The sequence below is a fragment of the Rhododendron vialii genome, chromosome 11a (assembly GCF_030253575.1).
Source record: "Rhododendron vialii isolate Sample 1 chromosome 11a, ASM3025357v1".
Lineage (NCBI taxonomy): Eukaryota > Viridiplantae > Streptophyta > Magnoliopsida > Ericales > Ericaceae > Rhododendron > Rhododendron vialii.
The window spans coordinates 19,406,532-19,420,452 of record NC_080567.1 but is presented as its reverse complement, the minus strand read 5'-3'; the positions used below and the strand labels follow the sequence as shown (position 1 = coordinate 19,420,452).

General features: G+C 38.5%; 2 protein-coding genes across 2 annotated transcripts; both read right to left on the bottom strand.

The window, feature by feature from the left end:
• Positions 1-2,287: 2,287 nt before the first annotated feature.
• Positions 2,288-3,095, bottom strand: LOC131307336 (uncharacterized). Its single transcript, XM_058333799.1, has 3 exons — positions 2,823-3,095; positions 2,629-2,735; positions 2,288-2,542 (listed from the first exon to the last, which is right to left on the bottom strand). The coding sequence occupies exons 1-3, from the start codon at positions 2,976-2,978 to the stop codon at positions 2,362-2,364; spliced, it is 444 nt and encodes a 147-aa protein (XP_058189782.1). The 5' UTR covers positions 2,979-3,095; the 3' UTR covers positions 2,288-2,361.
• Positions 3,096-3,770: 675 nt separating this feature from the next.
• LOC131306962 (uncharacterized) lies at positions 3,771-5,078 on the bottom strand. Its single transcript, XM_058333393.1, has 3 exons — positions 4,590-5,078; positions 4,315-4,488; positions 3,771-4,205 (listed from the first exon to the last, which is right to left on the bottom strand). Exons 1-3 carry the CDS (start codon positions 5,076-5,078, stop codon positions 3,771-3,773), a joined length of 1,098 nt encoding a protein of 365 aa, XP_058189376.1.
• Positions 5,079-13,921: the final 8,843 nt, after the last annotated feature.

Below are 13,921 nucleotides of genomic sequence, written 5' to 3'. Positions count from 1 at the left end.
ATTTGTATATCTGAACTTTGTATCATGCCAAATATGTTCTATACATGTTGAAAAAGTGCATATATAAACTTATATGTCACAATCTGCATTCTTGCTATATACGACAGGCGTGGCAAACGAATTTTTTTTGAACCTTTGTTGCAATACGGTGCAAGTGAAAATGCTTATTTCGAACTAGACTGGAACCAATCTTCATTTGAGGGTGAAGCCGCTGATTTACTTAACTGGCCTAACATGTTTGTAAAGAGGAACAAGTTGGAAGTGAAATGTCGTAAGTACCTACTTGAGGTGCCTAAAGCCCGGTCAGCACAGATGATGGCCGGAAGAAGGCCAAACCGTCTCCATAATGACGTGTGCGAAAGGTTGCAGGTCGAGATTAATGCAATGTGCAAGCGACTAATCCGTCAAGTCCAGATAGTAAAGAAAGTGAGGGAAGCTGAATGGGACGGCTTCGACCCCAGAGAGATTATAGAAATTAAGAGGAATCCACAGTATGCATCCGACCCCGAAGTATCTAATTATTCTGATGACGAATAGGAGTAATTGTATTCATACATTGATTCTAGTAATTATAAATTGTGGTAGTATTATTGTTGGATCTATGCAAGAACTTTATGTTTTGTTGTTAGAGACAGCTGCTATGTGAATTCACATATGTTGCTCCTATGAAATAAAGTAGCTCATTGTGGAAATTAAGTTGTTACGTTATATTCTGCTGGACTGATATAGCAGCAGAAACAGCAGCAGCAGGATACACAAAACAGCAACACAATACAGTAGCAGCAAGAGCAGATAACAGGCAGCTACTATTCATTACAGCAGCCAGAACAACAACACAATACAATAGCAAACAGTTGCAACATCAGTAACAGAATTGATACAGCACAAAAACTGACATATAATTCGTCATTGTAAATGCAATAGCTACACACTTTTGGAAATAACTGCCCTCAAAACTAAGAGACAATGGGACAATAGCTATATAAGATGTCACAATTCATAACAAAAGAATATATGAAACTGTAGTATTTGTAGCCATCCACATCCACATGTACTGGCACCTTACAACTCAAAAAATTGTAGTATTTGGGGGGTTTGTATTTGTGCATTAACCTAACTAACAAAGGAGAAGTATCCAGTCTCCGTTTGGGTAGCAAATCAGGAACCCACGAACAATAAGGAACCCACGAACCCATAAAATCACTTCAAAGTATCCCGCACACAATCCACAGGAGTATCAACTACATGAATTTGACCACCAATACCCCATAATCTCCAAGAATGAAATATTGACAAGGCTAAATGATACATCTTCGAGAGTCCATGTAGCTAGGGAAACAAAGAAAAAACATAAACGAAAATTGTAGAATAGCATATCACAAAACGAAAACCATAAAAAGTGTGACAAATTAGAAACCCGTGAAAAGTGATGGACACAAACGAATAGTGCCATTCTTGTTTCGTGCAATAGGAATATGAAAATTGAACTCAACCTCACTTCACTAATGGTATAGCATAGGATCTGCATACACATTTGCTGAACTCAAATTGGCTATACAAAGCAACTACTATCATTCACAAGTCAACCTAATTAAGGGATTCATGTAAGTTCCGAACATAGGTCCTAGCTCGGTCCATAAATATTGCCAACCTTAGGTTCAATGGAACTAAGCAGGAATGGAATGCTCATTCTCCCGGAACAAATCTTCATTAAGACATTGGGGGTTTGGTAAAGGACGACGTAACATGGATATCCCATCTAGATTCATCATTTTTTAAAAGGTAAATGGCCATTCGACCGTAAAGCTAAGGAAGGGACACTCAGAGTGCTACTGCAAAGGGATATGGTTGTCTACGAGGAATAGTAGACAATCTATGTACCCACCAAGTTTATTTCTAATTTTCACACACGTTCAGAAATCAAATTTGATGGAGCGTGTCATATATAAAACCCAACCCTATATGCTGTTTAAAACAACATAGAAATCTGCTACCTTAAAGGTTTCAAAACCTATGTACTTCCTAGCTAAAAATCATATCCGCACATATATTCCAACCTTTCAAACATGCAAAATGCATTCAGAAAAAGGGCAGAAATAAGATGTCCATGCAGAGGTTCTTGAACACAATGTGAACATCTTCAAAACAAATACCCTAATAACATATTTACTTCAGGATCCCTTTTTCTTTGAATTCCCCTTTTTTCATATTCTTCGAACCAGCAAGGACTTCCAACGTGCTTAATCCCAGTCGAGATCGAGACCTCAGAAATGGAAATAAAATAGCATCCCGATATACTCACAGTTACAAACAATTATATCATTAACTATAAAAACACAGGTAAGAGTAATATGCTTACGTTTATCGCCGAGGGATGATTTTTAATATGGAGTCTCTTTCCTTATTTGCTTCATCCATGAAAAGATGAAGCAAAAGCCTTTTACGAATGTTTGGAATATGACCTCCTTGAAGTTCAGTCGAAGGATAAGTTCGACCATCCCAACGGTCCACATACTTCATGACATAAATTCCACAATCATGGCTACAAAAACAAAATTGAAAGACATGACTACAACGCCCAAAAGAATGACAAAATAAGTTGCACAAGTCAAGGAAGTTATGACTAACAAGTTTGTCTGTTGTGGCACATCCGCATATTCAACTTCAAATATGCGGGAATCATTTCGTGAACTTCGCGTACGTCTCTTCTTCATGAGTGCAAATAGATTCTTTTGCTATAATCGAAATTGAAAACAAGTTTGTAAGTATAATAACAAGTGCGCCAATCAAGATATTATGCATTAGGTCCAGCAACAACTTACTAAAATGTTAACTTGCTCCAATTGATCCAAGTTTTGTCCCGCGTGCTTCATTGAGTCAAGAATATAAACGCGTGACTCAACAAGGGATATGCACACGCAAAACCAATGTTCACTTTCAAGCACAGACAAGAAAAGCTGAAAATAATAGGCCACCATTAAGTCAAAATAACATTGGGGCACACATCATCGACAATGGAATGCGGTATATATTGGGATTAGTTACGTACCATGTCGCATTTTAACACGTCATAACCTAGTTTATCAGGGCCGCAATCATCCCGCAATACATTGCTGTACTTGTCACTTTCAGTTGCAAGTAGATTGGACTGGGGAATTTTTTTTTGAAATACATCATAAATAAAGTCAAAAAACAAAAAAATTTAACCATAATAAGAAGGATATGTTACCGCAAAGGCTGGAGAGAAAATGTGATGTGATGGATGAGCCTTGGTCGCATGGGCTCTTTCCTTCAGCATTCGCCAATCCGTAAAAGTGTACATAACCTACGTGTAGTCCAGCGTATGACAGTTATTCAACGTTATGACACAAATAACACAAATTGAAGTATGGAACATACCATAATACACACAAGGCCCCTCGGTTTAAACGATTGAGCAACTTCCTTGCGAGTAAGAGGCCACTTTGCCCCTTCAATACGGATCAACACCTCGCTGTTGTGCCAAAATATTTTGTTAGTATACCAATATCGGGGAAGAGATAGCATGGTTTCAGAAATATAACCGATGGTCTGTCCCTTACAAGTAATATGGTATGTCGCGAAAAAGATAAAGGTACATTAAATCATTTGTCGGTCCCCTAATAAGATAGTTAATGACTGATTCTTCTTCTTCCTTTAATTTTGTTGTCATGACGAAGGGTTGTGCAACAAAAGGAGATTTAATAGATGGGCTCGGCTTCACGTTTCTTCAACATTTTCTCTTTGTGGGATCAGTTGAGATCACCACCGCTTTTTGCTTTCGCTTGCGGGACGCCGACCCATCCATGATTTTGGATGTCCCCCCCCACCTCCCCTTCCTCCTCAATCTCATCCCCCTTCTCCTTAATATGATCCCCCTCCTCCCCCTTATGAATCTGATCCCCCTGCTTCTTAATATGATCCCCCTCATCCCCCTTATGAATCTGATCCCCCTGCTCCTCCTCCTCCCACTCCCCCTGGTCCTCATATTCATGTAGTTCAAAATTTCCACTAAATTGTGGCGAATGGCCTTCATCTTCTACAGGTTGTGCCCGTGGACCATCTTGAGGGCTTCGAAGAACAGGGCTTCCAACGACAGGCTCGCCTATAGCAGCATCCATTTCATGCAACCTTTTTAAGTTATTCATAAATTGATGCATGAAATCTTTGTACATATCAATGCAGATCTGAAATGGTATAAGATAAACCAAAATATGAGCATATGTGAAAACTAATTGAGGCAATCTAAAAGAACCATGAATATATGAAATATTGAAACTAAGCCAATACCATCACCTGATTTTTCAAATTATGGGGAGGGAACTGAGAAAAAAAAGAATCCTCAAATGGCTTGTCCTCTGCCTCTTTGGAAATGCGAATATCGATCAATTCTTTTGTCCATAAGCCAATAGAAGGCTCAGGTTCCTTCCCAATTTCAACATCCAACGGATGTAAGTCAAAATATATGACCTGCAAAACAAATCAGTCATAATTTTTAACTTCCTACATAAACCATAATATTGTTATTGAAAGTGTTAAATAGAATGCTACAAGAGATTAAGTAAACATACCATCAAAAGGAACAGACTTCCACCAACTCCTTCTGCCTTCCGTCCACGACCTTTGGTTACCCGAACCTTATAATTTCGAATCTCGTTCACCAACCAATCCAACACAAAGGTCGGCCACTTATAAGTCTTTAAGGTTTCAAGGTCGTCGGCAATCAACCCAGGGAACAATCTATTCCCCGCAACTTCCTTTGTGGTGGGGCACAGCAAGCATCCTAATGTAAATAGCATGTAAGCCCTATGAAACTTCCCATCAGTATCGCCTTCCTTAATCACATTTTCCAATTTCACGATTTCAATCCCCTTAAAACCTCCCTTAAAGTCCTCTTCAATTTTTGTTCTGTGTAATTCAAGGCATTCCGTAGGCACGAGTGTGTCCCCTATTGGCATCCCTAAAACTCTTGCAACATCTTCTTCAGTAATATGAACAATTAGGCCCCTCCTAAATTCGATGCTACAAGTTTTTGGATTGAAATATTGCACCAAATGCATAGCAAAGACTCTATGCAGATGGCCACACTTCACATGAAGTAATGAATGGGATGGATTAATTACATGCTTTGATTGCATCACGTTGGTCTTGAGTCAATTCACCAATCAAGGAAACAAATTTCTTAGGAGAACACCTTGTCTTTATAATAAGCTGTAAGTATAAATAAACGGAAAATTATATTAGCATGGTAGTAATTTCATTATCACAAAGGTAGCACACATAGCAGGTATTGGGTGGTAATTTTGTAAGTATGAAACATGTACATGTTAAAACAATCAAAAAGCGATTTGTGGTAATGAATTAAGTAGTTGTGTTAAAGTGGGGCTCAACTCAAATTGGATAAGACCACAATGAAAAAGGATACATATTCAAAGGCATAACTACCTATATATGGACATAAATGCACATAAAGGTGAAATCTCATGATTAAGCATTTCAACTCCTAAGCACGGTACAAAGCATCGTTGGTTACTGACATACCGACACTTTCTTCTTCTTTTTAGTCTCCCCTGTACTCTTCTTCTTCTTCTTCTTTGGACGGGGCGGACAATTGTCGCCCTTTTGTTCACTCGATTCCTCATCATTCACATCGTCCTCATCATTCTCTTCCTCACTGCTTGATCCAGAATAGGTTTTGTCGTAGTTCTTTCGCAAGTATCCCTCATGCCACCATTCCGACATGGCTGCCATCACCTACATAGGAAATGAATATCATAGACGAGATTAAAAAATGGTACTGATCAAAAAAATACAATTTCTTTCCATCCCTCAATCCTAACCTCTATTTGTTTTATTATATTGTCTTCTTGAAATATTTTCTTTACACCTCGAGTAAAATCCTTCCTGCATTTAACCAAAGATTCAGTGGTCAATATGTAAGCAGGATAACAAAAGACATGAAATATCATCTATTAAGACTCACACATAAACAGCGAAACAACTAGGTTTCCGTTGCTTCTGGTGTGAACTACTTCCCTCGTGAACTATTGCACCCATCTTGACCTGCACTTTCATAGGTGGTACTACTAATTTCCTAGCTTTGGCCTTTGAACGTACCATCATAGAGATAACTGCACATGAAACGAAAAAGTTTACACATAAAACCATAATAAGCAACCTATGAAGTATAAATCTTGAAAATATGTTTCAAATCATCTTAGTTTCCTAGGGCCAGCCAAAACTATTTCAGACTTAGCCAAATTGCATTGCATTGTTAATGGAAGAAGACAATGCAATGCAATTTCGAACATCGGCATCAACTACTTTGATTTGCAAACATCAGCATCGACTGAGGTAAATGATCAGAAACAGCAGCAGAAAATATCATCAGCGTGATAGCAAAACAGGTTGTAGCAAATAGGAGATTGGAGCTGCCAAAACAGAAAATACAGAACAGCAGAACAACATTTTGTAGCTGATTGCACTAGCAATGTACCAGCAGCAGCTGCCATAACAGAGACAGCAGTAGCATCCACACAGCAAATAGCAGTAGGAACTAGGGACATGCCCCCTACAAAAGGCCTAAACACTCCAAGACCTAAACACTCCCATCAATACAAACTGGGAACAAGAAATATTTACAAAAATATGATCAATAACATCGTCCAGAAGAAAATAAATATTGGAACCAGTCGTCTCTAGGAATGCAAAATACCCTAATACAAGTTGTATGAAAGACGCTTTGATAATTTCACTGTCTGGGGCGATCTCCTATCTTGTCACGAAATCCCATGTGAAATGAGTTGCTGAGCTCCTAATAGAAAGGAGAGTTATCCCAAGTAATCTTCATTTACAAAGTTATAATTGATGTTAAGAAACAGCTCTTGAGGTACCTAGTGTAGTAGGACATACTATAGTGTGATGTATATACCCCATCTCTTTCTTGCTTGAATTAGGTTACTTAACAAAAAAAGGTTGTTTTAAATACATTTGATGTTGATCTATGAGTATAAGAATGTCCATAGTAAGCTCAAACAAATTCTATACGTCTTAGACTCCTATAGGATGGTCAAGGATAATTACCATTATGCTAGTAACAACTATAGAAGCTACAAAAAAATTCATTACTTCCAAGGATCTAAATGGTTACCTGAAACGAATTTATGTTAAAAACAAGAGGCATAAACCTGTTTCTTTATTCATAAAACCGTTTCTCCACTCAGTTCTTTGTTTCCTCAACAAAAATATAGCGTCCACTCAAACCACCACTGTCATTTGTCTCGTATGCATTTACACTTGATGGTTCTTCATGAACTAGGGAGCAAAGACAAACTTGGTCCTCTTTAACCACTCTGCTTCACCTATCTATTTGAAATAAATGCTGCTTGAAGACAACATATCAAGGTCACAGTTTTCTTTCAAAAAAAATAAAGGTCACAGTTTAAAACAATTAAGTTTCATTGTCCAATGATGGTCATATCTTAATGGATCAATGCATCTCAATGATTTAGAAGTACGCAATATCACTTCCAATAAATGAGCACCAAGCTAAGTAACAACCAATATTTTACATGCACTAATGTGTGAGTGTTCGGTACAAGTTTGTGTTTAAGCGCATCAAGATTCATCTTAACACTCAAAGACAAGGGAACTCTACAAAGTACTCATATTTTTGAATATAATTCATCAATTCTCTTAGGATTTTGTGTATAGAAGGTATCACAGGCCATTTCTGCTTAACTATGTATAAGAGTTTGATACATAGTTAACCAGTAACCAAGAATAGTAAACATATTTTGAAGAAGCACCTTACTTCCGCTCCATTTCTTCCATTTCCTCCCAAGTGGAGGGGAAGAAATGGGACAAAGAAATGGTTACAATGTTTTTACCTCCTCACAACTCCTCCATACCCCTCCCTCCCTACCCCTCCTAAAAATCAACCCAAACACGCAACTATTTTTTCACCTCTAACCCTCACTACTCCTCCAAAGCCCGCATTCCAAACGGAGTGTAGAGTGTTCAAACTGCATACTTCATACATTTTGATGAGTCATGCAACATTGGTAATGACTAAGTAAAAAAGGTCCAACCCCTATAAACTACTCTATCACTTGGGCATTATTTTCCTCTAGAATTGTAGACCATGTATTAGGATTTATTTTCCTCCTTCCCATGACTTATGAATTCCTATAAATTACTCTATCACTTGGGCATTATTTGCCCCTTTTCCCACTGATTTGCAATTCCTCCTTTTTTTTATTCCCCTGTTTTCATAATATTGCATCCAATAGGCAACTTCAAAATGTGATACGAATGCAATAGTAAGTCATCCAGCAGGAAAAATAATGCAAATATGGTGTCATTCAACCTCAACTAACAAACAAAAAGATAAATTACGAGCAAGTCTCTAATACACTGGAAGACCGATGTAATAAGAGCTAAGTCTCTAATAGCTAATTGGCTTAAAAACATCAATAGGAGTTTGATTGAGTAAACTCAATGGAGGAGATATAATGTTGATTCCCTTTCAAAGAGAATGGGTCTCAAGAACAATGCAATGCAAGACATAGACATGCTTATATAAATTAAATCTGTGATAGTCATACTCATTTTCTCAAAAGCCCCTATTACCAATTATTCCTGCCTTCCTTAATCCGCCGTTAACACCTTTGTTTAGCTGCCGAGAGATACAAAAGAAAGTAAATCAAGGAACAAAAATACTGTTACATAACATACTTGCATGTTGTTACAATAGAAAGCTTCAGATTTATCTTCAAGGTTTTGCAATGACCATAAATGTAAGCACACCATCGATGGCATTGCTTCGATTACACGAAAATGAACTATTCATGCTTGTTATGCTAGCGTATCACACTTTGCCAATTCGAATGACAGAAGAAAGAAAGAAAGTAAACCAGTTCAAAAAACATCAAGGAAGCCTATGTTTGCAATTCTAGTAATTTCACTATAAAAATGCATTATGGTGGGTCATTTGGGGGTCCCTTATATGTTGGTGGTAGTTATAGATTCATTGATTATTGTCATGAGGATGATATTTCAATCATTGAGTTGACTACCATGGCTACTGAAATGGGGCAACATTACTCTAATGACTACTATGTTAGGGTTAATGGTGAGAATATTCTATTTACTTCAGATCTAGAAGTAATGCAGCTACCCAAATTAGAAGATTGTAATGGAGTGGTCCACGTTTACATAAGATGCAACTTGGAAGATGTTATACCTACTCAGGGTAGTCAAATTGGCAGTGGTGGTGCTAAGACTAAGCCCAGTCCAAAGAGTAAGCCAATTACCAAGCCCATTATCAAACCCATTCACAAGCCAATGCTGAATCCCAACCCCATTCCTAAGTCAATTGTGAATCCCAACCCCTTTCCCAAGTCAATTCTGAATCCCAACTCTATTCCTAAGCCCATTCCAAGCCAATTCAGAATTCTAAGCCCATTCCTAAGCCCATTATGAAACCCAAACCCTTTGTGAAACCTAGAGTCTTTGTAAAACCAAATCCTACTGCAAAGGGTAAGGGTGTAGTGCAAGATGAGGATGACACAGACACAGATGAGTATGACCCTGATTCATCCTCATCATCTGAAGATGATGAGGACTTCCGTGAGAGTGATTATGCAGTTGTTGAAATGAAAAAAAAAGACTTGGCTCTGGTTTCTAGAGTTATTGAGTGATGATCTCAATGTCCAAAATTCATATAGGTACACCTTTATGACAGACAAATAGAAGGGGTTAATTGATGCAGTGGGTTAGGTCTTTCCTAATGCTAGCCATAGGTTTTGTGTAAGACATCTTTACAACAATTTCAAGGGTGACTTCAAGGGGTTGCATTTAAAGGAAATACTTTGGAAGGCAGCTAGAGCTTCCACTGTTGCAGCATTCACCAAAGCCATGGAAGAGATGAAGATGGTAGATCCTAAGGCATTAGCCTGGTTGATTGAGAGGCCAGCAGTGAATTGGAGCAGATCACATTTTGACACTTTCCCTAAATGTGACATCCTATTGAATAACTTATGTGAGAGTTTCAATGCTGCCATCCTTTCTGCTAGGGACAAGCCAATCATTACAATGTTAGAGAGAATAAGAATCATTCTAATTCAAACAACTCAGAAGAGGCTTCAAGCTATGAAGAGGTGCATGGATCCAATTTGTCCCAAGATTAAGAAGAGTCTTTACCTTTTGAGGAGTGAAAAGGGATGGATTTCTAGGTACTGTGGCAATTGGAATTTTGAAATTGTTGGACCCTATGAGCAGTACAAGGTAAACTTGGAGAATAAAACCTGTGGGTGTAGGAAATGGGAGTTAAGTGGAATTCCTTGTGTACATGTTGTATGTGGGTATAACCATCTACACATGGATCCTATGGATTATGTGCATGACTGTTATAAGGTGACCACCTACCTGAGTTGTTATGGAAATGGATTGGGACCAATTAATGGTAGGGAAATGTGGCCAACAACTGATCATCCTATCATACTTCCACCAGATGTCAAGAAAAGGGCTGGCCGGCCTAAAAAGGCTAGGAGGAGGGAACCAGAAGAACAGGAGCCAGTGGATCCAACTAGGGTTGGAAGGAAGAGAGTTAAGATGACTTGTGGCAAATGTGGTCAGGTAGGACACAACAGAAGAAGTTGCAAGGGGGATCCAACTGCAGCAACAACTGAAGAAGGTTCAAATGCAGCAACAGCAGAAGGTCCAAATGCTCCAACTGAGCAGGCTCCAAATGCAGCAACATAGCAGGGTTCAACATCCCAAATGGTAAGTCATATGCAAGTACTGTGAGGTTTTTTTTTTAATTTATACAATCCATGCATAGTAGTAAGTAATTAAAATACTATGCATGCAGAGTGGAGTAATAAGGCAGAATAGTGCAACAAGTCAGAGTGGTGTAAACATTGTACCAGCTACAAGGCTCAAACTACCAGCGAGTTATTAATTTTTTGTTTGAAAATTTATATAAAGTTAAAGTTATTTTAATTTGTTTTGATGACGTATTCAACATGGTTGAAAATTTGCATTTGTGGTGCAGGTGAAGAGGAATAGAGGTGCAGGGAGGACTGCAAGGCAAGTTCAAAAGAGAAACTGAAGCTGGCAAGGGGAATGGTGGTGCAGGTGCTGATGAAAAGAGACAAATTTGCACTGTTTTTGTTTAGGACTTAAGAACTACGTTGGTGTTTCAATTACTGAAGTTGGTGTTTGAACTAAGTTGGTTTTTGTCTACTAAGTTGGTGTTTGACGGAATGAAGTAAGTTTGCGTAGTAAGTACTGAAGTTTGTTGGTTTTTGTTTAATGAATATTCGAATTATGAATGTCATATACTTACTTTGTGTAATGTGAGTTGGGTTTTGTGTAATGAATATTGTAGCATTTACTGAAGTGGATTTTGTTGCCTTCATGAAAGGCATATACTTTCATTGTTTTCAGGCACAAAACTGGGACAAAACAGCCATATATTGAAATTTTTTTTTACCCAAATCCCACATTTCCCATCAAATTTTCCCTCAAAAAACAAAGGAAAAAATTCCACCTTTTTCACAATCCAAATCGCCATTAAAAGCCTCAAATTTCCCATCAAATTAACCCCAAATCCCAGAAAAATTCACCGACTCCGTAATTCCCCATCTACGTACTTTCCTACATACAAATTGTATTTCTTAGTGGAAAAAAAGCCATACCCAAAATGCTTCACAAGTTCAACGTAACAAAGGAGAAAGAAGCCATACCCAAACTTGTACAAGAATGGAAGTCGAGGAAGCGCTGCCACACACCCACTGAATATCGATCGAGGAAGAGGACTGCTCTATCGTCGTCGTCAGTTGGCAACAAAGAGAGGAGGAATCAACAGAGCAACGAGATGGAGGGAGAGAGCAACAGAGAGAGGGAGAGAGCAACAGAGAGAGAGAGAGAGAGAGAGAGAGAGAGAGAGAGGGGTTTCTCTGTTTGTTGGAGAAGAGGAGAGAGGGAGCAACGCACTGAGAGAGGGAGCAACGCACTGAGAGAGAGAGGCGCTAAGGTTTCAGAGTGATTTGGGTGGGAACCTGGGAGGGTTTCACGAGTTTTGGGTGGGAGAAAAAAGGGGAACGACGTCGTGTGTAGGAGAAGGGGTACTTTTGTCCAAGTCTGTTTTGGATTCCATGTATTGGGAAATATTTGTCTCCTTCACATGACTTTTGAATTCCTAAAAACTACTCCATGACTTGGGCATTATTTACCCTTTTCTCCACTGATATGCAATTTTCCCAAAAAAATCAGATGTTAACTCTGTGGAAATAAGAGGCCACGAGGATATTTGACTGCAGTGCCTAATTGGAAACCCAAATTGTTGCAAACATTATAAATCCTAATATACCTAATAATGACCTAAAAAAATACTATCCATGCTATCCAACACGAACTTAAGCCAAAAAAAGAGTTCAGAACATATCAAACTTATCATAGCCGCCTAGTGAATGAGGAAACGGACAGTAATCAAGTATTAATTGGTAGAAGGATTGACACATTGAGAGAATGGATTGATTACGCTGTTTGCCTGATTGAGTTCAGTGCTAGATCGGTGATCTTCGTAAGTTTCTTTGGAGCCATGTGTTTCTGTTTGGATTGTCTTAGTTGAACGCAGTTGCTTTCTGATGGGTAAACCAAGGATTTTATTCTCTATTTGGGATGTTTAATCATATGACTCTTTTTTCTATAAAAAAAAAGTACATTAATTACATGCATTAACTCCCAACTATTTTTGCCATCCCAAAATTGTATTCATAGCCCTATCTAATACCAATATACCCACAGCAAAATATGTGTTCTTGTTCCTAATCATGTGACTAATTGTATTTTAGTGCCACTGATCTCAACACATAATACACAAACATCAAAAAAAAATTACTACAAAATCCTAACAAACACATGCACGACGAATGGCATACGGAAAAGAGATGGGAAACTGAAAATCGAAGTTCTATGTTCTATATATCAATGGGCCCTCTATATCAATCCCCACAGCGAAATCAAGCAGATACAAATCCAGGAAATTTGTCAGAACAAACCTCTGCACGACATACTAACCCTATAACCCAGAAAAAGCAAAACAACTAATCATCATAGAAAAATACCTGTTACAGACGGCAAGAAACGGTAGAAAATATCTCCAACCCAGGGGATTTCGGAAGCTCAAACCTAGATGAAATTGAAGAATGTGGCAAAAACAACAATAAGGCACTGGAACAAATAATAGTAAGTACATATTAATGAGATAAAATTGAAGTTGTGTAGGTCAAGAACTCTTACCCTGGACTCGAAGAATTAGCTCTTTACTTCCAACAAATCCGTGCTGGAAATTCCCCCAAGTTCAAACCCACTGAATTTCGAAACCTGATCGAGGAAGAGGGCTGCTCTCTGGACGTCGGTTGGCAAGAAAGAGAGGAAGAGAGAGGGAGCAACGAGAGGGAGGGAGAGAGCAACAAAGAGAGAGAGAGAGAGAGAGAGAGAGAGAGAGAGAGAGAGAGAGGGGTTTCGGCGCAAGGGTTTCAGAGTGATTTGGGATGGGAGGGTTTCACGTTTTGGGGAGGGAAAACGTTGTGTAAGAGAAGGGGGTATTTTTGTCAAGGTTTGTTTTGAATTCCATGTCTTTGGAATTATTCTTCTCCTTTCCATGAATTTTGAATTCTGAAAAACTGGTCTATGACTTGGGTATTTTTTGCCCCTCTTCCCACCGTTCTGCAATTTCCCAATGGAAATTATACATACTTCTGATTTTATTTTTTTTTTTGTTGAATTTATATTTATTTTTTACTGATATTTTTGTCTTTTGGTTGGCCAAGGCCGCCGATATGCGAGGCTTACCTCTGGCCGGTATGCATGGTATGCGTGGAGCTCATACTCT